This window comes from Heterodontus francisci, chromosome 29, assembly GCF_036365525.1.
Source record: "Heterodontus francisci isolate sHetFra1 chromosome 29, sHetFra1.hap1, whole genome shotgun sequence".
NCBI lineage: Eukaryota > Metazoa > Chordata > Chondrichthyes > Heterodontiformes > Heterodontidae > Heterodontus > Heterodontus francisci.
In genome coordinates, this window is record NC_090399.1 from 41,963,943 (window position 1) to 41,991,473 (window position 27,531).

The window sequence follows — 27,531 nt, forward strand, 5'->3', positions numbered from 1 at the left end:
CATCAACCCTCTCCCTCACTTCATCACAGAACTCAATCAAGTTTTTCAAACACAATTTGTATTTAACAGATAAAAGCAAAATACTGCGGATGCTGGAAATCTGAAACAAAAACAAGAAATGCTGGATTCACCCAGCAGGTCTGGCAGCATCTGTGGAAAGAGAAGCAGAGTCAACGTTTCGGGTCAGTGACCCTTCCTCGGTTCCTCAGTTCCGAGGAAGGGTCACTGACCCGAAACGTTGACTCTGCTTCTCTTTCCACAGATGCTGCCAGACCTGCTGGGTGAATCCAGCATTTCTTGTTTTTGTATTTAACAGATCTGTGCTGGTGTAGGCCTGAGGCCTGGAGTCACCACTTTTTGCACTTTTTTATATTTTTGTATTTTACTTCTGCTTTGATCTTGATTTAGAGATAAATACTGCATTAAGCCTATATTGAGGGAGTGCTGCACTGTCAGAGGGTCAGTACTGAGGGAGTGCTGCACTGTCAGAGGGGCCATTCTGAGAGAGTGCAGCACAGTCAGAGGGTCAGTACTGAGAGAGTGCTGCACTGTCAGAAAGTCAGTACTGAGAGAGTGCTGCAGTGTCAGAGGGTCAGTACTGAGGGAGTGCTGACTGGTAGGGGGTCATTACTGAGGGAGTGCTGCACTGTCAGAGAGGCAGTAATGAGGGAGCACTGCACTGTTGCAGGGTCAGTACTGAGGGAGTGCTGCACTGTTGGCAGTGCTGTTAGCTTTAGTTTAATTGTAAGACTTAGGTCAATTACAATTACAGTCCAAGTTGGGACAGTTGATCTGAAAGGGACTTCCAGCTCAGACTAGCTGCAAAACCACACGGGGTCCGAGGGTATTTTCACAACCTTAACAAACTTTATTAAGTTTTCCACAATAAGCACAAAATCGTGATACTTAGCAAAGGGCAGTTGTGTTCACGATGGAACATCAGTCCTCAACCTTCGGTTAACTGGGCGGTTTGTCACTTGATGGAAATCTATCTTCTTCTTGTTTTTTTTTCCCAAAAATATACTTTATTCATACAAATCTGTAGAAAATACATTACAAAACAGTTTAAATTTTACAGATTCTTTCGATACAGAACGTGAGTTGTCTCACAACTCTTGCCATTCCATTTTGCTATGCAATGTAGAATTGTATTGCACAGCAAAATTATATTTGGGTGCATACAGCCTGAGGGTTCCAGCTTCTCGGTTCACTATGGCGGGAGGACCTTACACAGTGGCCTTGCCCCATTGAGCCTTTGCGGTGATTGCCTGTGCTTTAGTGCGTCCCTCAGCACATAGTTATGGACCTTGGAACGTGCCAGTCTGCAACACTCGGTCGTGGACAACACTTTGCACTGGAAGACCAGCAGGTTTCCAGCAGACCAAAGAACATCATTCACGGGTTTATGGTCCTCCAGCAGCAGTTGATGTTTATCTTGGTGTGTGTCCCCGGGAACAGCCCAGAGAACACTGAGTCCTGTGTTATGGAGCTGCTTGTTACACAGCCGCTCAGGATGAACTTCGACAAAAACCACTGCATCTCTTTCCACACCTGCTTTGCAAAGGCACATTCCAGAAGGAGGTGGATGACGCTCTCTTCCCTACCACAACCACCTCCAGGGCAGCGTGCGGAAGCAGGGAGACTCTGGATGTGCAGGAAGGATCTGACAGGGAGAGCCCTTCTCACCACCAGCTGTGGAACAAGTAAAAACAGGCAGAACTTAGTTGAGAATGCAGAGCCAGTCACACAGCAATACACAGTGTGTTGAAACGTAGGGGGCTTGGGTAGAAAGGGGAACAGAACAAAGCTGACCCAAAGGAATTGCAGACAGTCCAGAAAAACAGGCTGAAACAGGATGAGATTAGCCACGATGCTAGCAGACTCAGTGTCCTTGCATGTACCAGATAAAGGAATTGCTATGGACATGAGATATGATTAGACCCACAGTTAAACAATGGGAGAGTGTAAGAAATGAGAAGTGCTCCGACTGAACCAAATAAGGAATTATCATTATGTCATTATACAAGACCCCTATGAATAAGTAAGAGGGTATTGTCTTGGAAACAAGAATTAACCCCTGACTGAAATGTGGGATGCACGAGGACCCCAGGGATCAACACTCGAGAAGGTACCCTGAGTCAGGGACTCAGAGAACAGAAGGGCAGCTGCAAATCCGAGACTGATCACCTCGTGTCTTGACGAGTAGTATACTGTGCAAGTGGTGAGAGCTTGTACTTGATGATTTGATATGAGAACAAAACATAATATACCTTTCACCAGTCCGCTGTTGTGAATTCTTTAAGAGTAAGTGCAGATTAGGCACAACACAGCCAAGCTACGTCTTGGTGCTTGATTGAAAGTTCTGGCGATGAGACATTCTGCCAAATGACTGGCAGTCTGCTCGGGGAACCATCCAATAGGATCCACCATCTCGGTTTCCCACAGGGCCTCGAGGACATTCTGTGCAGACCGTTGCCTAATGGATTTGTGGTCAAAGGTGTTTCTCTGCACAAACTTTTCCATGAAGGATAGGTTGTACGGCACAGTCCAACTGAATGGAGAATTCCGCGGCAATGTGGCCAGACCCATCCTTCGCAAAACCGGGGACAAATAGAACTTAGCGTGTAGTGACACTTGGTGCTTGCATACTTACACACAGCTTGATGAAGCGATACACAAAGGTGACCATCAGGATGAGTATGTTTTTACTCCCTTGTCTAGAGGTTTGAACATTGTGTCTCTGCTTGCACGGTCCAGTTTCGATCTCCAAATAGAGCGGAAGATGGCTCGGGTGTCCGCCATGGCACAAGAGTGCGGTATGGGCCAGACCTGCGCCACGTACAGCAACATCGAGAGCACCTTGCACCTGTGGTAAGGTGCTTATCCACAATGGAGTGAGAACGCTGCTCCCACATGCCCAGTTTACATTTCACCATGGATATATGCTCCTTCCAGATGTTGGAGCATGCCCCGGTCCCTCCGACCCATATCCCCAGCACCTTCAGGTAGTCTGACCTGACGGTGAAGGGGACAAAGGATCGGTCAGCCCAGTTCCCAAAGGACATGGCCTCACTCTTGCCGTGGTTAACTTTGGCTCCCGAGGCCAGTTCGAACTGGTCGCAGATGCTCATTAGTCTATGAACGGATGGCAGATCCGAGCAGAAGATGGCGACGTCATCCGTGTATAGGGAGGTTTTAACCCAAGTGTCTCCGCTGCCTAGGATTGTCACCCCTCTAATGCCCGCATCCTTCCTAATAGACTCATCAAAAGGCTCGATACAGCAAACAAACAAGACAGGGGAGAGAGGACAGTCCTGTCTGCCTCCAGATTGGATTGGGAAACTTTCTGGTTCCCACCCATTGATTGAGACTGCGCTACTGATGTTTGTGTAGAGTAGTTGGATCCAATTGCGATTCCCTCCCCAAACTTCATTTTGGAGAGCACGTCCATCATGTAGATGTGCAATATCCTGTCAAAAGCCTTCTCCTGGTCCAAGCTGATGAGGCAGATGTCCACCCTCCTGTCCCGTACATAGGTGATCGTATACCTGAGTAACGCAAGACTTCCTGCCGGGTACAGTACAGGTGTGGTCAGGGTGAATCACCAACTCCAGAGCAGACTTGACTCGACTGGCTATGACTTTGGACAGAGTCTTGGAGCCAACATTAAGCAGTGAGATGGGCCACCAATTTGTGAATTCTGCCCTCTCCCCCATCCGATTGTAAATGAGGGTGATGATGCCTTTCCTCATGGATTCTGACATGCTGCCAGCCAGAAGCATACTCTCGTATACTTCCAGCAGATCTGGGCTGATCCAATCGCACAGAGTCAAATACAACTCAACCAGTGAGCCGTCGCTTCCGGGAGTTTTACTCATCTCGAAGGACCTGACAGCCTTTGTCAGCTCGTCCAGAGACAGCAGTTTGTCCTGTCTGTCCTGCATACTGTCATCTAAGACCTCCGTGATAGATGACAGGAATGACTGGGAGACCATGCTGCCGTGGGCTTCACATCGTACAGCCCAGCTTCAAAGGATTTGCTGATCCTTAGTATGTCAGACTGCGATGATGTTATCGAGCCATCCTCTTCCTTCAGGCTGCTGATCACAGAAATCTTTCTATGTATCTTCTGGAAGAAAAAACGCCAGCACGTCTGATCCTGCTCAACGGAGCGGTCTCTGGACCGGAAGATGATCTTGGAGGCCTCGAGAGCCAAAAGTGAGGCCTGCTGGCTCTTCACCTCTTGGAGATCCTCCTTCTCTTCTTGATGATGATGCACGCTTAGTGTCTTACAAATCCTTATTGTATATACCTTTCCCAGCTTGGCTGTGTGCCATATTAGATATAACCCTATATTTGACCTTCTGATTGGTCAGTCATTGCCCAACTGCCCTTCTATGAAGGCAACTTGAGCCTGGTTTAGGTCATTGTCATTGTCATTCAGGGGGGCTCCTTGCTGTTTATTCATCAACAATGACCATTTAATGAGACTGATCTGCACTTGTCCTGTTTTACAGCTATTTGACTGGACATGTTTACAGTCTTTTACCAGTTCAAAAGCTAACAGTCTCCCTGTGGTAATTCACAGTCTAACATCTTTCAAAACAGCAGGGTGTCTCCTGACAATGCAGAGCATGCACATATCGATCGCCAGAGTCATCAGTGCGTCTGAACATTTGCCAGCTTGTCAGAATTAATCTGTACATGCACACATGGATGTCACCATGCATTGACGCCAGACGTAATGATGTCCGAGTGTTGCCTCACTCCTCAATGGTTGCAACCGTCACCTCCATTCCCCCCAATATTACCACCCTTCGGCCACTCGCTGCAAGTCTCACTGCTTTCCCCCCTTGGCCAATTGCTTCTTGCTGCACCAACCGGAGAAGCGACAGGGAACGAGCGGCCGAGGGGTGACGGGGCAACAGGGGCAGTGAGTGGCTGAGGAGAGGCAGCTGTGAGGCGGAGAGTGAGTGACTGAGGAGAGGCAGGAGTGAGACAGGGAGGGACTGGCTGACTAGAGGCATGCAGTGAGGCAGGGAGGGAGTGACTGAGGGGAGGCAGCAGTGAGGTGGGGAGGGAGTGGTTGAGGGGAGGAAGCAATGAGGTGGGGAGGGAGTGGCTGAGGGGAGGAAGCAATGAGGTGGGGAGGGAGTGGTTGAGGGGAGGCATCAGTGAATTGGGGAGGGAGTGGCTGAGGGAAGGCAGCAGTGAGGCAGGGAGTGAGTGGCTGAGGGGAGGAAGCAATGAGGCAGGGAGGGAGAGGCTGAGGGGAAGAAGCAATGAGGTGGGGAGGGAGAGGCTGAGGGGAGGCTGCAGTGAGGCAGGGAGGGAGAGGCTGAGGGGAAGAAGCAATGAGATGGGGAGGGAGTGGCTGAGGAGAGGAAGCAATGAGGCAGGGAGGGAGAGGCTGAGGGGAAGAAGCAATGAGATGGGGAGGGAGTGGCTGATGAGAGGAAGCAATGAGGTGGGGAGGGAGAGGCTGAGGGGAGGCAGCAGTGAGGCAGGGAGGGAGAGGCTGAGGGGAAGAAGCAATGAGATGGGGAGGGAGTGGCTGAGGAGAGGAAGCAATGAGGTGGGGAGGGAGAGGCTGAGGGGAGGCAGCAGTGAGGCAGGGAGGGAGAGGCTGAGGGGAAGAAGCAATGAGATGGGGAGGAAGTGGCTGAGGAGAGGAAGCAATGAGGTGGGGAGGGAGAGGCTGAGGGGAGGCAGCAGTGAGGCAGGGCGTGAGTGGCTGAGGGGAGGAAGCAGTGAGGTGGGGAGGAAGCAATGAGGTGGGGAGTGAGTGGTTGAGGGGAGGCAGCAGTGAGGCAGGGAGGGAGTTGCTGAGGGGAGGATGCAATGAAGCAGGGAGGGAGTGGCTGAGGGGAGGAAGCAATGAGGCGGGGAGGGAGTGGCTGAGGGGAGGAAGCAATGAGGCGGGGAGGGAGTGGCTGTGGGGAGGCATCAGTGAGGTGGGGAGGAATGGCTGAGGGGAGGCAGCAGTGAGGCAGGGAGGGAGTTGCTGAGGGGAGGATGCAATGAACCAGGGAGGGAGTGGCTGAGGGGAGGAAGCAATGAGGCGGGGAGGAAGTGGCTGAGGAGAGGAAGCAATGAGGCGGGGAGGGAGTGGCTGAGGGGAGGCAGCAGTGAGGCAGGGAGGGAGAGGCAGGGAGGGAGAGGCTGAAGGGAGGAAGCAATGAGGTGAGGAGAGAGTGTCTGAGGGGAGGCAGCAGTGAGGCAGCAAGGGAGTGGTTGAGGGGAGACAGGAGTGAGGTGGGGAGGGAGTGGCTGAGGAGAGGCAGCAGTGAGGTGGGGAGGGAGTGGCTGAGGGGAGGCAGCAGTGAGGCAGGGAGGGAGAGGCTGAAGGGAGGAAGCAATGAGGTGAGGAGAGAGTGTCTGAGGGGAGGCAGCAGTGAGGCAGGGAGTGAGTGGTTGAGGGGAGGAACACTGGAGTGCTGACTTGGGTTGCATTGGAGTGCTATCGTGGAAGTTTGGTAACTGAGGATAATTAAGGGTTAATTTTATCTTCAGTCTCGTCTGTCTTTTATTTAGCAGATTAATTTAACAGTTGCTGTTTGGGTTGGAGAAGGTGAGATTTAGACCAACTTTAAACAGGGTTCACTCAGGCTCTGCTTGCAGCTGCACCTTGTTAATTAGAGAATTGGCTTAAACCAGTTTTCAGGGGCGAGAGTCAGTCAGTATAAAAGTGAGCAATCTTACAGTGCGGGACCAGCATGTCTGCAGGAAGTGTGTCCAGCTGCAGCTTCTGGAAGCTCTGGTTTCAGAGCTGGAACAGCGGCTGGAAACACTGTGGAGCATCTGCGAGTTTGAGAGCATTGTGGATAGCACGTATAGAGAGGTGGTCACACCACAGCTTAAGGGATTTGAAGGAAGGGAATGGGTGACCACCAGGCAGTCCAAGAGAAACAGGCAGGTAGCTCAGGAGTCCCGCTTGCAAATCAGTATTCCATTTTGAAGGCTGATGAGGTTGGTTCCTCCAGGGAGTGCGGACAGAGCCAAGCTTCTGGCACAACAAGCAGCCTGTCTGCACAGGAAGGGGGAAAGAGAGGAAGAGCAATAGTAATAGGGGATTCTATAGTCAGGGGGACAGATAGGCGCTACTGTAGCTGTCACCATGATTCCAGGATGGTGTGTTGCCTCCCTGGTGCCAGGGTCTGGGATGTCACTGAACGGCTGCAGGGCATCCTGAAGGTGGAGGGTAATGAGGCAGAGGTCATGGTACATGTTGGTACCAATGACATCGGTAGAAAGAGGGATGAAGTCTTGCATCAAGAATTCAGGGAGTTAGGCAGCAGACTTAAAAGCAGGACCTCTCAGGTTGTAATCTCTGGATTATTCCCAGTGCGAGGTGCTAGTGAGTATGGAAATAGGAGAATAGCACATATGAATGTGTGGCTTAAGAGTTGGTGCAGGAGGGAGGGTTTTAGATTCCTGGAGCACTGGGACCGTTTCTGGGGAAGGTAGAACCTGTCCAGAATCTGAACCAGAGGGGGACTAACATCCTTGCTGGCGGGTTTGCTAGTGCTGTTGGGAGGAGTTTAAACTAATTTAGCAGGGGGAGGGGACACAGACTCCAAGCTGAATAGGGACACAGCTAAACACAGGAAAGTGAACAAGTCAGAGGGAATACAGCAGAAGTAAGTTTCAAGGGAGTAAGACCAGGATGGAAGGCCTCTACTTTAATGCCAGGAGTATTACAAAAAAATGGATGAGTTAAGGGCAAGGATTGACACGTGGAATTGTGATATAGTAGCCATCACAGAGACATTGTTGAGGGAGGGGCAGGATTGACAGCTCAATATCCTGGGATATAGAATCTTCAGGCGAGAAAGAGGAGAGGGCATTGCAATATTAGTTAAGGAGTCAGTTACTGCAGTAAGGAGAGATGATCTCTTGGAGGAGGCATCAAATGAAGCTTTATGGGTCTAGTTTAGGAATAAAAAAGGGACAGCCACATTGCTAGGTGTTTATTATAGACCCCCAGATAGTCAGCGGAAAATTGAGGAGCAAATATGTGCACAATTTGCAGAGGTGTGTAAAAATAATAGGGTAATTATATTAAGTGATTTCAACTTTCCCAGCATTAATTGGATAGTCATCGTGTTAAGGGCTTAGGTGGAGTGGAGTTCTTAATGTATACAGGAGAACTTTTTAGCTCAATATGTAGAGGATCCAACAAGGGAGGGTGCAGTGCTGGACCTAATTCTGGGGAATGAAGCTGGACAGGTGGTTGATGTGTTGGTGGGGGTGCATTTTGGTGATAGCGACCATAACATAGTACAATTTAAGCTTCTTATGGAGAAAGAAATAGACAAGTTGCAAAAAAAGTTTTGGATTGGGGGAGAGCAAATTTTAGTAAAATAAGGCAGGATCTGGCCAAGGTAGACTAGAAAGAGTTACTTGTCAGGAAGTCTGCAGAAGAGCAGTGGGGGGCATTCAAAAAGGAAATGGGGAGGTTACAGCCCCAACATGTTCCCTCTAGGGTAATAGGTAGGAGCAACAAGCCCAGAGAACCATGGATGACCAGAAACATTAAGGGTATGATGAGAAGGAAAAGAGAGGCTTTTAGCAAATACAAGGAGAGCAAATCAATGGAAGCATTAGTGGAGTACAGAAAGTGTAGGATGGAGCTTATGAAAGCAATTAGGAGAGCAAAGAGGGGATATGAGAAAGCTCTGGCTGGTAAAAGTAGGGAAAATCCCAAGATATTCCATAAGTATATCAATGGGAAGAGGATAACCAGGGAAAGAGTAGGACCCATTAGGGACCAAGGGGGAAATCTGTGGGTGAAGCCAGAGGACATTGATAGGGTGTTGAATGAATACTTCACATCTGTCTTCACCTAAGAGAATGAGGATGTCGATATGAAATTCAAAGGGAGAGACTGTGAGGTTCTTGAGCAAATTGTCATAGGTATTGGAGGTTTTGGCAGGCTTAAAAGTGGACAAATTTCCAGGTCCGGACGATTTGTGTCCCAGGATGCTGTGGGAGGCGAGGGTGGGGATTGCAGGGGCTCTGACCCAAATTTTTAATTCCTCTCTGGCCACGGAGGAGGTGCCAGAGGACTGGAGAATAGCTAATGTGGTCCCACTATTTAAGAAAGGTTGTAGAGATAAGCCAGGTGTTGGAGCTCAGTTTTTTATGATCTCATGGGTTACACGAAAAGAGACGAAGTCCGACTATAGCTTTAAGAAACTTTATTGCAGTACTTAATTGTTACATCTTCAGAAAACTTAACAATGAACTGAACTAAAACTAAAAGCAACACACACACTAAACTAACCCCCGAACTAACCACCCCCCCCCCCCACTGAACTGAACTCACTCTTCACGCCAAATCAAGCCTTATTACATTATTCATACAAATCAGTAACACCTACTCTTTGTTCCCAATTGGTCGACAAACTTCTGCAGTTTCTTGGTGTCAGGGCCTGATTGGGGTACTGCCTTGTCAATTTGTTTTTAATTTCTTACTTCAGTCTCCCATCCCCTTATCTCCTTGTGAACCGTTAGGCTGACTGTTATACAAAGGGTTATTATTAAGCAGTCTGCAGCTGTCCTGTTAGTTTCTGCTGATAAGCTGCCTCTGCAGCCCTGAAGTTATGAAGTCATTTCTGATAAGCTGTCTCTGCAGCTCCGAGGTTATTTTGTTAGTAATACATGATTGATTAAATATTTCATCTTAAATGTCCCCATATTATTTTGTTCTCGAAAATTCTGTTCTCACAGTCCCCCCCTTTGATTCTTCAAAACACTTTTAAGAATTATTCCCTTGATCCCACCTCGGTGCCTTTAATGGTCTCTACTTGTTTAGAAACAGCTTTCAACACCCGGAGGAGTCACACTCAATACGTTGCCTGCTTGTGCCACAGGAGGGGCCCATGGGAACTCTGTAAAGGCATAAGTTTTGCAGGGGCTTCAATTACTTGTTTACAACATAAAAGGTAGTACACTTGTACAATTACAATTTCATTTAAGCATCACTATTACATTATCGATTGTACAAACATAATACAATTCCATTCTTAGAGTACATTGATCATTCATTAATTCATTTTAAGTATATATGAAAAGGTTATACAATTACCCTTTTATGGCATCACTAATTGTCTCTCCTTTTATAGAGCAAGTTCGAACACTAATTGCTTTTCAGGTAGCTGTCCAACCTGTGTTCATACATCCTCTTACATCGCCTAATTAATTTCTTAAGTTGCCAAATTAAGTAGATCACATATAACACCATGATACCCAAAACCACTATCAGGACATGGGAGATAATTCTAAACCAGGGGTGTATCTGCACGTCTGACCCCCAGTTCCATAAGTCCTCCTGCCAGGTAGAATCATTTATCTCGTCAATCTTATCTTGTAGCATCTTGGACTGTTGTTCCAGATTGTAGTACACTACAGCAATGACTTCTCTTTACCCAAGCGTGTGGGCAATGGCTGGATAGTATATTTATATTCCCGGAGGTAATTTGTCAAATCCTCCTTAATACTTTCTGTCACAGTTATCGTTTCTGTCTTTTGTTTATGTATCTCTACCAACTCCATCTTCCCTACTTGGGTTGGTATTTGTGGGTTGAACCAAAATGTACTGTTGCTCACCGGACAAGTCTGTTTATGTCCATACTGGTACTCCTTCGCTGTGGTGGTTAAGCAATATCTCCCCTTTCCCATATAGGCCACATGGGTTAGTCCTGACAATGCTTTCCTAGTCTTCATGGTGCAATTTACAGTGGCATTAAATCCACATTTTGATTCTGCCATTTTATTTATAGGATGAGGACATATGACCACCTGGTTTTCCAGACTCCACTCAGACAATGGACAATGTTGTTCCAATTACCTCTTTTCCAATTTCCACAACATTTCCATAACATAGGGTAATATATCATCGTATTTTATGTAATCTTTTCCCCTTATCACCCCTATATTTTCTACTTTGTATAATTGCATCCCTAACTTATCTCTCAGAATTACAAGTATTTCCAACACTACTCCAATACTCATAGATCCTGTATTTACACATTCCTGACCTTTCCATAACTTAAATTTTCTGATTTGGCACCTGGTAATTTTATCATTTGTGGAACTAGCTAAGTCCTCCAACTGGGTGTCATTGATCCAAACTGGCACCTGTCCCGCATCAATTTGCCTCAAATTTTCCTTTATTTGTTCTAACATTCACGAACTGTATGTATTACAAACACTTTCATTATTTGACATGATATCATTAATAGTATGAGCATGACCTTCTGGTACTCCCATCAGTCCTGTAATTAGTTCAGTTGCTCTGCATGTAATAAATCACATTTTCTTCCATTCCCGGTATCTCTTTGCATACCAAGTGGTTTTTATTTTGGAGTCTGTCATTTGCTGTAGACTTTATATACCTTCATTTGGGACCAGTGTTTCCATCGGCCCTTCCCTTTTACCATTACTTTGTCTCCCACAACAGGCACTTTTGTCTGTTCCTCTTTCATGTCTGTTTCTATAGAATCTCCTGCCTCAGCTCATACAGTTGCCTGCACAGCTCCTTCACAAATCACCCTTCCTCTCATGGGTCCTACTTCCTTACTACCTGCTATGACATACCTTGGCAGTCTCATCACCCTTCCTGTCACCGTATTCATCAAGTCCTTTCCTACTTTAGCTACACCACTCTGTCCCTTTTGATGCTTTTTCAAAATATCCTTTACTGGCTGACTAAGAGTTCTAACCTTCTGGTCCACCTTTTCCAAATCTATAGTATTGACAATTGAGGATCCCGTATTAATCACTAAACTACGTTTACGTCTCTTTCCCTTTATTATTCCTTCATCACCAAATTCTTGTCTTAGCAGTTGTTACAGTAATACCTTGTACAACTTTCGGGTCTTCTCAGGGCATCAGCCAGGTAGCTGGATATCTGAGATATTCAATATTACTGGTACCAACTCAAGCTTTATATTATCATATACAATTTTATTAGTTTTTATTATCGCAAGTCCATTTTCTGGTCCTGCAGTTAAGGTAGGGCAAGGGAGATCAGTCACTTGTGGCTGCTGGGTCGTAACCTTACTCGTCGGTGATTCGGATGTGGGGGTAACCGTAGGGTTTGGTGCTTCTTGTCTGTTTAATCTCACAACCTGGAATAGGAACTGTCCTTTTTTATCTTAGAGCTTTAATATCTTGCGCTGGGGGAGTTCGAGGATTGTCTGCACTCACTTTTGCTCTATCTCATGTTTTCCCTGTGTTATTACTATTCCCAAATAAGAAACCTTTTCCTTCATTATCTGTGTCATTTTCAGCTTAACTTTCACTCTGACCTTCTGAAGGAAGGTGGAATATCGATGGATTATTATAAAATCCCTGGGGGAGACATGTCCAGATGTACTGTTGTCCCTTGAACGTAAACGCAAATTTATATAGACACTCTTGTGCCAACAGTATGGACCAGAACCCATTGCTAATATCCAACACAGTAAACCACTGTTTTGTTATTTTCTAAAACTTTGATTGTCCTCTTAAATATCAGATAAATTTCCCTTTGAGTGCTTTAAATAACCACTCATATCAGTTAAATTTTGTTTATTGATTCCAATTTCCTATGCCCAGACTTGGTGGTATTTTTTTGTGCGTTAAAGACAGAAGTGCTTGCAACTATCTCTCCTTCTCAAGCACTTTGTCTCATTGATAAAGATGCTGTGACATTTGATGTCTCCAATTCAGTTCTTAAATTCTCAAAGCTGCTGGATCTCTTGCTGTGGCATCAGTTCTCATGTGGCCTTGGAAACTGCCGTCACCTGCTTAAAAAAACCCACAAAGAATCCATCGTGGCTCTGCCCCTGAGCCCAATGGGTTAATTTGTCCAGTTATATCTGTCAATTTAGAAATTTAAAATTGTTCTCAAAAATTCTGTTCTCACACCAGGGAACGACAGACCAGTGAGTCTCACGTCAGTGGTAGGGAAACTATTGGAGAAAATTCTGAAGGAGAGAATCTATCACCACTTGGAGAGGCAAAGTTTGATTAGGAATAGTCAGCATGGCTTTGTCAGAGGGAGGTCATGCCTAACAAATTTGACTGAATTTTTTGAGCATGTGACCAGGTGTGTAGATGAGGGTAATGCAGTTGATGTAGTTTACATGGATTTCAGCAAAGCCTTTGACAAGGTCTCACATGGGAGACTTATCAAGAAAGCGAATGCACATGGGATACAGGGTAACTTGATAAGGTGGATTCAAAATTGGCTTAGCTGTAGGAGACAGAGTGATAACAGATGGCTGTTTTAGTGACTGGAAGCCAGTGTCCAGTGGCGTACCACAGGGATCTGTGCTGGGTCCCCTATTGTTTGTCATTTACATAAACGACGTAGATGACTATGTGGGGGGTAGGATCAGTAAGTTCGCGGATGACACAAAGATTGGCCGAGTGGTTAACAGTGAAGTGGAGTGTCTTAGGTTACACGAAGATATCGATGGGATGGTCAAATGGGCAGAAAAATGACAGATGGAATTTAACGCTGAAAAGTGTGAGGTGATGCACTTTGGAAGGAGTAATGTGACATGGAAGTATTCAATGAATAGCCTGACACTGGGATGTTCCGAGGAACAAAGAGACCTTGGTGTGTTTGTCCATAGATCTCTGAAGGCAGAAGGGCAGGTTAATAGGGTGGTGAAAAAGGCATATGGGACACTTGCCTTTATTAATCGAGGCATAGATTACAAAAGCAGGGAGGTCATGTTGGAGTTGTATAGAACTTTGGTAAAGCCACAGCTAGAGTACTGTGTACAATTCTGGTCACCACATTATAGGAAGGATGTGATTGCATTGGAGGGGGTGCAGAGGCGATTCACCAGGATGGTGCCTGGGATGGAACATTTAAGCTGTGAAAAGAGGTTGGATAGGCTTGGGTTGTTCTCACTGGAGCAGAGAAGAATGAGGGGTGATCTGATCAAGGTGTACAAGATTGAGGGGCATGAACAGGATGGATAGGGAACAGCTGTTCCCCTTAGTTGCAGGGTCAGTTACGAGGGGTCACAAGTTTAAGGTGAGGGCGGGAGGTTCAAGGGGGATTTGAGGAAGAACTTTTTTACCCAGAGGGTGGTGACGGTCTGGAATGCACTGCCTGAGAGGCTGGTAGAGGCAGGTTGCCTCACATCCTTTTAAAAAGTATCTGGATGAACACTTGGCACGTCATAAGATTCAAGGCTATGGGCCAAGTGCTGGAAAATGGGATTAGGTAGACAAGTCATGTGTTTTAATGTATCGGTGCAGGCTCGATGGGCCAAAGGGCCTCTTCTGCGCTGTATTATTCTGTGATTCTGTGAGGGAGTGGCTGAGGGGAGGTGGCAGCAAGACAGGGAGGGTGTGGCTATGGTGAGGCAACGATGACGCAGGGAGGGAATGGCCTGGGGGAGCAAGCGGCAAGCAGATTGGTGCGGGAGGGAGTAGGAAAGAGAAGCGTGATTGTGAGGGAGCGAGAGACTGGAGGTGCGATGGAGGTGGTGATCGCAGTCACTGAGGGGGTTTGTGTTTCATGTCTTTTTTTGTGATAAATTGAGCAGCACCATCTTTATTCCTGGCAGCTGACTGAGATGTCGCAGACGGTGACTTTTCAGTGGAAGAGGCTGCATTTGCACATGTGCCAGTACTGCGCCACCTAGTGGCTGTGTTTTCAGCAAACGCAGCTTGAAACAAAGTGTCTTTGGATAGTTTGAATTAACTCTTTCCATCGTTTCTGAGATGTCGCGGCTTGTACAGAACTTTAGCTAACATCATGCTCTGTGGTTGTTAAATAGAGAAAACAATTTTAACCATCATACTTAAGGATATAACAACTAAGTTCAAACATTCCTATGATAAAATCACCTCACTCCTGCATACCGAGGTCCTGTTTGTCCTCTGAGGTGAAATTAGAATATTCCACAGCCCATCCTCCCTGTCAAGAGATCCTCTGTAGCTTTAACACTCTTCATTTATTCCCCAATTACCTCCCCCACGACTTCCCTGCAACTTCCTTCAAAAGACAGAACAGACTCAAGGAGCTGAATAGCCTCTTCCTGTTCCTGTGTAACAGTCTCTTGGGGCTGTATGGCCTCCTCCTGTTCCATTACTTACTCTGATTGGACAGACGTGGTGTGAGGCAGTGAATCTCTCTCTGGTTAACCTTGTCCTTGTCCTGTGTCTCCTCCCCACTCTCCCCTCCCCAGGAACAGCTGAAGACTCTTGCCAGTGAGATGGTGAAGGACTCCCCAGAGTTTCACTGCCTGCAGTCCCAGTTCTCTGTGCTTTACAATGAGAGCCTGTAGCTCAAGGCTCAGATGGACGATGGCCACAATCTGCTCTTCACCAGCCAAACCACAGTCGAGTGAAGGACATCACTGAAACAACATGAGATCTAGAGATGGGACTGATGGTGTTTGAAGGAACAACCTCATTGCTGGGAGAATACAGTTTTGAATTTTCATTGGTTAATTAATGTGATCAGAATTGTCCAGTCTTTGGAGATTTCCAAATCAATCTCCGAAATAAATATATATCACAACACGGACTGAACTCGATGTCGTAATCTGTTTGTTCAATTTAAAAAAAAATAACAGTTTGAAAAATGTTGCAACCTCAATATCCCTGGGGAGATCCCATAGGGTATAAATTACAGGCTCTGGCAATGTATTGCCTCAGTTTACTACGGAGAGATTGTCTGCAGCACGAAGGGACACAACACTTCACACAGAAAATGTATCTTCCAATTGACAGTATCTTGAAAATATATTACCCGTTTCTTGCTGTCGTTGGTGTTGTTGGTAAGTGACTATAACCATTGAAGTTGTGCAAATCTGTGTGTGAGCTGGTATCTGGTTTACTGTGACTGATAAATGTTAAATGCTGATCTAGTGGTCACCGTTATACAGACACCCGATCAGTGATATCAGTTTCATACGTCAAATATCCTGAATTATCTCTGCAGTTTTATTCCATTGTCTCAGCTGATAATAAACCTCTGTTTGTAACTGACAGGCTCTCTGAATTACCAAGTTATTGCATTTAGTAGAATATTGTCTAATGCTGAAATAGACCTCAGTGAAGGCAACTCTGAGTGAAGGTATTAGTGCGAGTTTCAGTCAGTGCAAAATTAAAATGTGTGGGTCACTAACCAGAGTGGAATACCTGATCCCAGTGACCGTGTATTACTGGGAGTATCTGTCACTGTGGAATTGTACTGAGCACAATTGTACAACTTGGTTCTATTTTGAAATCGTAGTTTCAGGTATCTGATCTTGCCATTCCATGAAGCTACCTCTGTTTTAACAATGTAATTGATTGCAAAGTGGCTTTTGCTGATGTTTGGTAATAAGTGTATAAAGTGAAATGTATTGATATTGCTCTGTCTCCGATTGAACTGCTCCAACAGAAACAGATGTTAACTACTTACTGACAGTGAAACAGCAGGGCAGCACTGTTACTGCATTCTAATCCTCTGGATAATGACATTTCTTTCTGAGTATAGTTACTGTAAACACTTTAGGTATTTTAGTGATGATTAATTCCCTTCCCCCAACTTGGTCCTGAGAATCTGTGGGTCATGAGTGGTGAATTTTATTATCTGCCTATTACACAGGATGAATATTGGGCTGTGTTTATTGAATCATCCACTTCTGTAACTGATTATGGTGTGACGGATCAGTTCTTAAATATCATTCAAAGTCTCGACACATGTAACCTGTACCAATCCCCACTCTTAACTCAGTGAGGTGTCTTCCTGTGAGGAGAGACACCTATAACTGAGGAACAGACATATCGAGTTTTCAGAATAGAGATCAGACAGAGATCTGTAAATAATATTAATAAACTGTTAATGATATAAATTATACACTTCTCTCAGTTCTAGTATCATTCTGGTTAAAATAATTGCACCTTCTCCAGTGCATTAATATCCTTTTTGTAATATGGAGACCAGAACTTTACACAGCACACTTAGTGTTGTATAACCAAGGTTCGATATTAGTTTAATATCAGCTCCTTTCTTTTTCAATTCCATTCCTCTAGAAATGAACTCCAGTGCTTTGTTGGTATTTTTATAGCCCTGTTAACCTGTGTTGCTACTTTAAATGATTTGTGAATCTGTCCCCCTGAACCCCTTTTTCCCCTTGACACCATTCAGCTGCTTATTTTCCAAGCAGAGCCTTATTCTTCTGACCAATATTCAGCACCTCACTTCTCTTGACTGAAATTCATGTTTTCATTTAAATGTCCGTTGCACAGTTTATGAATGATTATTAATAATGTCTTCAGCTATTTTGAAGCTTTCTTTCTCAGTATTAACTGCACTCACAACTCGGATTCCTCTGCAAATTTTGACATCGTGCTTCTGTTTCCCGAGTCCATATTGTTTATGTAAATGGTGAACGACAATGTTCCCAGCGTTGATCCTTGTGGAACACCACTTCCCAACTTCCGCTAATCTGAAGAAATACCTTTTGCACCTACTCCGTTTTCTGTTTCTGTAGCCAACTCACTGTCCATTCTGCTGCTTGTCCCCTAACTCCACTTTTTTTCTTATTCATTCATGGGATGTGTGCATATCTGGCAAGGCCAGCATTTGTTGCCCATCTCTAATTGTCCTTGAAGGTGGTGGTGAGCTGCCTTCTTGAACCACTGCAGTCCATGTTAGATAGGGACGCAGTTTGGCACGCAATTATTCCTAGCTTGTAGCTCTACCAGGTTGACACCATTTTGAGGTATGCCTGGTGCTGCTCCTGGCATGCCTTCCTGCACTCTTCATTGAACCAGGATTTGTCTCCCAGCTTGATGGTAATGGTAGAGTGGGGAATATGCCTGGCAAGGAGGTTACCGAATGTGGTTGAGTACAATTCTGCTGCTGCTGATGGCCCACAGCACCTCATGGATGCCCAGTTTTGCATTGCTAGATTTGGCTGAAATCTATCCTATTTAGCATGGTGGGAGTGCCACACAACACTAAGGAGGGTATCCTCAATGTGACGGCGGGTCTTTGTCTCCACAAAGACAGTGCGGTGGTCACTCCTACCAGTACTGTCATGGACAGATGCAACTGTGGCAGGCAGATTGAGCACGATATTAAGTGTGTTTTTCACTTGCGTTGGTTCCCTCACAGCCTGCCACAGACCCAGTCAAGCAGCTATGTCCTTTCAGACTTGGCCAGCTCCGTCAGTCATGGTGCTACCGAGCCATTCTTGGTAATGGACATTGAAGTCCCCCACCCAGAGTACATTTTGTGCTCTTGCCACCCTTCCTCCAAGTGGTGTTCAACATGGAGTACTGACTCAGCTGAGGAGGGCAGTAGGTGGGTATCAGGAGGTTTCCTTGTCCATGTTTGACCTGATGCCATGATACTTCATGGGGTCCGCAGTTGATGTTGATGACTCCCAGGGTGACTCCCTCCCGACTGTATCCCACTGTGCCGCCACCTCTGCTGGTCTCTCCTGCCAGTGGAACAGGACATACCCGGGCATTGTGATGGCAGTGTCTGGGACATTGGTCCCAGACACTTACTCTGAGATTAGTCGTGAGTCTGCTGTGTGGACCCTTATCAATGACCTTTAGAAAATCAATGTATATGACATCTGTATTAGTCTTATCCACTCTTTCTGAAATTCAAAGAATTGAATAAGGTTGATCAAGTATGACCTTCCTTTTGGAATATGTGCTGACTACTATTTATTATATTATGTGTTTCTAGATGTTTTTCTGTTACATCTTTGAATAAGGATTCCATTATTTTTCCTATCACTGACATTATGCTAACTGGTCTGTAGTTTTTTGGAATTGTTCTATGTTCTGATGATGATTAATGAATAGGTATTCATGCATCTGCTATCTTTACCTCTTTTTTTCTTTTTTTGTATTTTGTGCTGCAGAATTCCATTTACATTTCTCTCCCTGTCAATCAGCCCCTCTCTGCTCCAAAGTCCAGTAAACCCGAGCTCTCCTTAAACTCACAGTGGATGGGATCTTGCCTGACAGACACCATGAGGCCGTTTCCCGGCCAGTTTCCCTCCACCATCTCCAGCTGGGACATTCCGAGAGCCCCATTTGGAATTGATTCATTTTGTTTAATTCACTCACCTTTCCCACTGGAATTCCTCTCTTCCTCACCGGCTCTAGTCTGGGAATGAAAACCCTCACAGGTTCCTGATCGTGATCCATGTGCTTGGACCCTGTTGTAAAGTATAGGTGTGTGGACCTTGGGTGTAAACACTGGGATATTCCACACTCTAATGTTGTCACTATGGGAGCAGTGTGGGTCCTAGCTATGCTGCCTTTTGTGAAGGATACGTGAACCATTCTTTGTTCCAATTCTACTCAGCTCCCCTCCTTCACAAATTTTTCTGATACTTTGATAACTGTGCTGGTGTCATTTCCTTATTTTGCCTTGAATAGGAAAATTTCATCAACCTTGTTTCTAATTTCCAGCCCTCCCTCGTCTTCACATGGTCCGTCTCTGACACTTCCCTTCCTTTGCCCGACTTCTCTATCTCCATTTCAGGGGATTGGCTGTCCACCAATATCTACTATAATCCCACCGACTCCCACAGCTACCTTGGTTATATTTCCACCCACCTGGCCTCCTGTAAAGACTCTGTTCCATTCTCCCAGTTTCTCCTCCTTCGTTCCATCTGTTCTGACAATGATACCTTCCACACCAGTGCTTCTGAAATGTCTTCATTATTCCTCAGCTGAGGATTCCCCTCCACTGTGGTTAACAGGGCCCTCGACCATGTCCATCCTATTTCCCATGTTACTGCCTTCACCCCTTCCCTCCCTGCCAGAACCATGATAAGGTTCCCCTTGTCCTCACCTTCCACCCCACCAGCCTCCACGTTCAACACATCATCCTCCAACATTTCTGCCACATCCAGCTAAGTCCAACACCAAACATATATTCTGATCCCCTCCCTTCCCCCGCACTCATTGTGACACCCTGATCCACTCCTCAATCACCCTCAACATCAGCTCCTTTTCCCCAGGAAGCTCCCCGTGCAAGCACAGGAGATGTAAACACCTGCTCTTTTACCTTCTCCCTTCCCACTGTCCAAGGTCCCAAATACTCCTTCCAGGTGAAACAGTGATTTACTTGGATTTCTTTCAATTTATTTACAGTATTCACTGCTCACGAATCTCCTGATGGAAGATGGAATCTCCTGGACATTGGGAGAGGAGCAAACACAGATTGAGTGATTACTTTGCTGAACTCCTCCGTTCAGTCTGTAAGTGTGACCCTGAGCTTCTGGTCACTTGCCATTTTAATTCTACATCCCACTCCCACTCTGACCTCTCTATCTCCGACCTCCTACACTCTTCCACTGAAGTTTAACGAGGAGCAGTATTGTATTTTTTTAATTCACCATTTTATTGCCTCTCAGACTCAACACTGAGATTAAAAACTTCAGATTGTAACCACTACTCCCACTTTCTGGGACGGCCTGTGCTGGTAATGGAGGATGGCGACACCAGAGTCACTGGGAGTGGAGGGGGTGTGGGCTGGTGCTTGGGGTGGGGATCCCCCTATTGGTACACAGCTGGCAGGCTGCTCCACACCCCTGGGGTCTACCCACCATTCTCCATCACTTTTCCAGGCCACTGGAGCCTTCTCCTCTTTGCCAGATTTTCCATGCTCCCCTCTCCCTCTGTTATTCTGCTGTAACCATTTACACCTCCTCTGGACCCATCCTCTGTTTCTTTAATTGTCCCATTCACCTTGCACCATCATCCCTTTTCTCATTGAATCACTCCTGCCCTCCACCCGATCACAGACCTTCCCTTTTGTTCTTTCCTTCCCCTCTACCCCACTTTTCACTGACTACATGATTGCTTTAAAACTGTTAATCTCTGATATCTTCCAGTTCTGATGAAAGTCTATCATCCTGAAACATTACCTCTGTTTCTCTCTCCACAGATGCTGCCTGACCTGCTGAGTGTTTTCAACATTCTCCTATTTTTATCAGATTTACAGCAGTTTCAGTATTTTGTTTTTACTCCAATGTTTTGGCCTGGTTATTAACAGGGGTGAGTGACATAGGTGGGGAGCGGAGTTTCAGAGTTTTAACTCCACAGACTGCCTCTTTTATCCTTGACAGGTTCCCCGCCCTGAAGTCAGCCTGATTGACAGGCTTGGCTTTCAGTTGGGCCGGGCAGTCTCTGGAGCAGGCCTCAGGACCAGGGCGGTCCAAATGCTGACCCCAGTGTTTTGGGGAAATGCCTGATATCGGGGGGTGTCCAGTCAGTATCTCCAGAGGGGTTGAGAGTGGTGACATCTCCAATCACTGGTCTGTCGATCCTCAACCCCGGGGAGGCGTCTCCTATTCTGGAGAGTGGTCGCAATCTGGTTAGTGAAGCAGGCGGGCGTAGTGTCTGATGCAAGACACGATGGGGGAATGATCCTCATTCCCGACTCCATTAAACCCGGAAGTAGGCGCGCTGGAGGTTGCTTGCGGTCGGAATTGAGATTTTAAAATTTTAACCTCTGAACCACCCCCAATTCCCCCCTGTTTTTGGTGCTAAAATCCTGCCCTTACTGTCTGGGTCAGACACGGAGAATGTTTGATCAGTAATTTCCAGACTCTTTTCCCTTCTCTCTCTTACAGTTAATTTACTGGCGATTGTGATCCTGTCCCGGGGAAAGTGCGGCCTCTCCACCTGCACCACTCGCTACCTGGTGGCCATGGCAATGGCGGATCTACTGGTCATCATCACTGAGGTCATACTGTGGCAAATCAGTTATTATTATTTCCCAGGATCTTTCTTGGACATCACCCCTGTGTGTAGTGTTAACGCTGTCCTACTCTTTGCAGCCATAGACTGTTCTGTCTGGTTCACCATCACTTTCACCTTTGATCGATTTGTGGCCATTTGTTGCCAGAAGCTGAAAACAAAATATTGCACCGAGAAAACTGCGGCTGTGGTTCTGGCAACAACCTGCATTCTGCTCTGTTCAAAAAATGTCACTTTCTACTTTACATATGAACCTGGAAAGATAATTGACAATGTACCGTGGTTCTGTGTTGTCAAGCAAAGCTATTTTTCAGAGCCCGAATGGGTGGGATTTGACTGGTTTGATAAGGTTTTAACCCCATTGATCCCATTCGCTTTAATCCTGTTGTTCAACGCTCTGACAGTCAGATACATTTTAGTGGCCAGTCGAGTCCGTAAGGAACTGAGGGGTCAGAGCAAGGGAGAGAATCACAGTGACCCAGAGATGGAGAGCAGAAGGAAGTCTGTGATTTTACTCTTCACCATATCCGGCAACTTCACACTTCTGTGGTTGGTAAATGTTATCGAATTCTTATATTATCACATTACAGGAACAGAACACATGGATTACACCGATTCGGAATCTATATTTCAACAAGTCGGATGGATGCTGCTGACTTTAAGTTGCTGCACAAACACATTTATTTACGGGGCGACTCAGTCCAAGTTCAGAGAGCAGGTCAAGAGTGCGGTGAAATATCCAGTTACATCAATTATTCAATTAATGAATGAACAAAACAACTGAGAACAGCCCAGAGGCAGGTCCCAGTGTTTCCAGTCCATGAATGGCATATTTTATCCCCAGACTTCCATCAACAGAATGACAGCAGGAATCGCTGGGATGTGAAAATACCCCCAGCATTGGGAGTGGAGGCTGTGTGAGGAGTCGAACGTGAGGCGGCACAGTGGTTAGCACCGCAGCCTCACAGCTCCAGCGACCCGGGTTCAATTCTGGGTACTGCCTGTGTGGAGTTTGCAAATTCTCCCTGTGTCTGCGTGGGTTTCCTCCGAGTGCTCCGGTTTCCTCCCACATGCCAAAGACTTGCTGGTTGATTAATGGGGTTGAAGGCTGACAAATCCCCAGGGCCTGATAATCTACATCCCAGAGTAGTAAAGGAAGTGGCCCTGGAAATAGTGAATCAATTGGTGGTCATCTTCCAAAATTCTACAAACTCTGGAGCAGTTCCTACAGACTGGAGTGTGGCAAATGTAAGCCTACTATTTAAAAGAGGAGGGAGAGAAAACACGGGGAATTACAGACCAGTTAGTCTTACATCAGCAGTGGGGAAAATGCGAGAGTCTATTATAAAAGATGTGATAGCAGAACACCTGGAAAACATAAACAGGATTGGACAAAGTCAGCATGGTTTAACGAAGGGGAAATCATGCTTCACAAATCTACTGGAGTTTTTGAGGATGTAACCAGTAAAATAGATAAGGGAGAACCAGTGGATGTGGTGTATTTGGATTTTCAGAAGGTTTTTGATAAGGTCCCACATAAGCTGATAGGTAAATTGGCCATTATAAATTGCCCCTAGTATTGGTAGGTGGTAGGGAAATATAGGGACAGGTGGGGATGTGGTAGGAATATGGAATTAGTGTAGGATTAGTATAAATGGGTGGTTGATGGTCGGCACAGACTCGGTGGGCCGAAGGGCCTGTTTCAGTGCTGTATCTCTAAACTAAATTAAACTAAACTAAACACTGACGCGGCAGGCCCGTGGGGGTGGGGAATGGGGTGACGGGGGTGGGGTGGGTCACACATGGCGAAGAGCAGCAGGGCAGCCGGCAAGAGGCGACTGTCAACTGGACAACCCAAAGTACACTGGCAGGAAGGGGCCAGTGGTGTGGCTTACACACAGCAAACAGCATTGAGGCTGCATGTAAGAGGTGACCTTGAGAGGAGATGACAGAAAGGGGGCTGGAGGAGAGTCAGAGTGCCCCCTGCAGGACAGGTACGGAAACTGCAGCAGAAGTCTGTCCTCCACCTCCACTGGTTCGATTCTCAGCTCCTCACATCTGCTCAGAAAACAAATTTATTCTTACAAAAGCAAAATGTTACAGATGGCTTGAAGGACTGGAGAAGGCTACAGAGCTAGGGAGGGATGTAGGGCTGGAAGAGGTAATGAGTGAATTTTAGAATTCACTGCCTGGAATTTATGTCCTACAGGCAACAGCCCCAGGAATCAACAGACCAGTATTAATGGCAACAAATGTGATTTTTCAGGAAGTGAGCTGCCTGACCGAATAATAGAGCTGTTTATTGCATCAATACCCATTGAAATATTTCATAAAGACCTCTTGTGGAAAAAGAAATATCACAGCATTCATGCACTGCTAGAAGATGGCAGGAAATATGGAGCCATTGTAGCTGGACAACAGCACCTGCAAGCATTCGGTGAAGCTAACAGTATTGGGACCATGACCAGGTCGAAAAGAGCAAGCAAGCTGTGTGGTAAGTGTACTTGGTCCCACTCACAGCAAAGTTGTCCTGCATTTCAAGACCTGTGCAAGGCATACAGTGCAAAAGGACACTGGCCTGCCTATGCAATAAATCTGTCTCCAAAGACGCTGCCAGAATTCACAGTAGACCACAGACAAACAGAGGGCAGGTGCAGAAACAGGGCAACAGCAGCAAGGAGAGCTCCAAAGACCGACAAAAATGCAAGCTGATACATTAAGTCCACAGTGCAACAGACCTGAGACAAGACATAGAATGGAACAATTTTCAGCCCGAGGGCAAACAGGGATTTCGCTTTGTGAACCTGATACATAACGTTGATGAAGTCAAACAACTGGAACTTTTTGCCGTTATTAACACCATGTGCCCAAAGAAAGCTGGCAAACACACTGTTACGACTGAGATGGGAGCAACACACTGTCAATTCAGTCCCGTCACTCCACATGTCGCAGCATATTGAAATTTTCCCACCCAACCAGAAAACAGCCAAATTAAACACTATTGTAACCCCTGGAATAAAATAGATCAAACCAGCTATCCTTCGACAACAAAGAGTTAACTATTTATGAAACTAAATTTTAAACACTATTAAGATTAACCTATGTCTAAAGACCTTATAACTTCTTATTTTAACCTAACTTCCCCTATTCACACACATACACTCAAAAATCTACAGTTAACCGGTTTTAAAAAGGAACAATTTTTTCAAAAAGAGCTGTTTCTTAAGAATAAATTAATAACTGGGTTATCAGTCTTTGTGGGTTAGATTCCTGATGGGTAAGGTATCTTACTGTAAAAATAATCGGGTGCCAGTTGAAGTCTCCATGCAGATTTGATGAAATAGTCCTTCAATAGATAGGCATTCAAAACACTTCAGCTGCAGCAGACATCAAACAGTTCTTTCAATGATGAGCACAGCAATAGGTCTACTTGAATTTTAAAATCAACAGTCTCTCAGTCGAAACTTTGCCTCAGGAATACAAATGGTCTCTTCAAAGGGATTTTCCCTCCTTAGGCAGGTAACTAGGCCTGTAGCTCCTTGTAGAATTTCTGCTGAGAGAAATAGACAGCTCTTTTTTCAGTAAGCATGCTTCACTGGTGTCTTTCAAAACTGGTTTTTGCTGGTTTTTGCACAGTTAAATTGAAACATTATACCATGTGATCTCCTCACTCTCCTGCTGTTGCCTAGGTAAAAAATGCAGCTGTGGCACACTTCTCTCTCTCTTAAAGGTGCACTGTTTTTAACAGATTCTTAAAGGCACACTGTTATAATCCAAGGAGAAATTAAATACAGTTCCATGACAACACAAAATTTCCTCAATTGTATAATCTCAATCCTATTATTCCAGTCAGTGCTCCTGAAGCAATCAGAAACAACCATATGTTCTTGTGTGATTCGGTAGGCACCAAACCCTACCGCCGTCTCAAATAACAGGCCAGCTGCGAGAGAAGGCACATGACCTGCTTTGACATAACCTAGCACCCCTCCTGATCCACCAGTGCCGCATATCCAAACCCATGGAAAATAGGATTAGAATAGTTAAGTGCTTGATGGCCGGCACAGAAACGATAGGCCAAAGGGCCTGTTTCTGTGCTGTATAACTCTATGACTCGATAAGACTCAGGGTTGAGAATGACACCCAGGCTCGTGCAAATATCCTACCAGTCCAAATCCTGAAGGATATGTACCAGAGTCGTTGGAAATTAATAATACAACCGGCAACTGCCAAGTTATCTACATACAATGGGTCACCCATCCCTTGCAGTGACACACTGACAATGAAATGCTGCTATGGCAAGTCAGCATGGAAATCACTAATATGTTACCTGGTTGACATGAGCGAACCAGCAGTGACAGGACTACCAGCATGTAAGGACCTCAACATTATAACCATCCACGAGGTCATGAAGGTACCAATTATAGCAGAAGAGACCAATGGTGTCTGCATTGAGTCCCAGTTCCTCCAGGATCTCAGTGCTTCTGGTTTGGAATGTATCAGCTTCATCTCAGAGACGCCACACCAAGAGAATGAAGATCCAAACTCAGATGGTGAAAGTTCTTTGTCAACAGGCAGTGTTTCCTCCAGCGACTCAGAAGAAGAGATTGACATTGTCACTACTGAGAAGCAGAGGCTGGTAGTGGGGAGCTTTGCCAAGGGGAAATCTCCAAGGACCAGATCCTGCTCGCAGACTCTCATCAGCATCAAACGGTGCAGTCTGCAAATGCAACGACAGCACAACTGTACTGCGCCTTCACTTCTGCTCTCTAGAGAACTGCCAGCACCACAACAAACCAGAATTGACAGGTACCTCCACGAGGCCAAGGGCTGCTCCCTCGATAAGTCCTCAACCTTGAGCCGCAGGCCTTCTGTCGTGGTGGATGAGGAGAGGCAAAGGACACACAATGCCCTGAAGAAGCAGAGGAGGAATGAGTTGAAGCATTGTCTCCTGGCTCTTCAAGATGAGGTGCCGGAACTTTCCAAGAATGACAAGGCCTCAGAAATGGTCACCTTGAGAAAAGCAACAGAGTATGTCAGCAGGCTGAAGGCAGAACAACAGAAACTGAATGCAGAAAGAGAGAAACCTCAAAAAAACAGCAACAGCTGAGATGCAAATTCCCCAAGCAAGTGTTGTCAAACCACTGAAAGGATATATGGATCGTTAAGCCTCTGCACTTGTAAATTTCACAATTCCTATCCTTATACCTGTAAATGTTATAATCTATATCCCGTATAACTAATTTTGATGTGATGTAATATTGTGTGATTTTACTTTTAGCATGCAAGACTTATATTTGGAAATAAATGGAATGTTGTGTGAACGCCTGAAGAGTGATGTCCCTTTCAGATCTCAGTATGAAAATGAGTTAAGTACCAGGATGCAGTCATGTGACTCAAAGCCAGCGTCACTCTGCAAATGTAATACCCAAATGAAGGTTCTGGAAATAGATTGCTCTGTACTGTAGCTAACAGATTAACTGTAATAAAGCTGTTAGAGATCTTAAACCAAATGGACTCCATGCATCTCATTCATGTTGCATCAGAACCAATAATCTCATTGAACTTATCCGAGAGGGACTGCATGGCCGCTACTATCTCTCGGGTGGATAACAGGGTTTTACCTTGTTCATGGATTAGATCCCACTTTGGTCATTTAATTTGGTTAAAAGCCCCTTCAGTTGCCTCTACATGACTTCATCATGTTCCCACATAGACTCGACATCTATACAATTCAGGCCGGCCACACCGGCGGTGACTCCTATCCCTACCCATTCGGCTAAACCTCGTTTG

At 45.7% G+C, this 27,531-nt stretch overlaps 1 protein-coding gene across 1 annotated transcript; it reads left to right on the forward strand.

Annotated features, from left to right (window-relative positions):
- The first annotated feature begins 15,691 nt into the window (after positions 1-15,691).
- Positions 15,692-23,072, forward strand: LOC137346022 (probable G-protein coupled receptor 139). The gene is made up of 2 exons (XM_068009319.1): positions 15,692-15,794; positions 21,615-23,072. Exons 1-2 carry the CDS (start codon positions 15,728-15,730, stop codon positions 22,523-22,525), a joined length of 978 nt encoding a protein of 325 aa, XP_067865420.1. The 5' UTR covers positions 15,692-15,727; the 3' UTR covers positions 22,526-23,072.
- Positions 23,073-27,531: the final 4,459 nt, after the last annotated feature.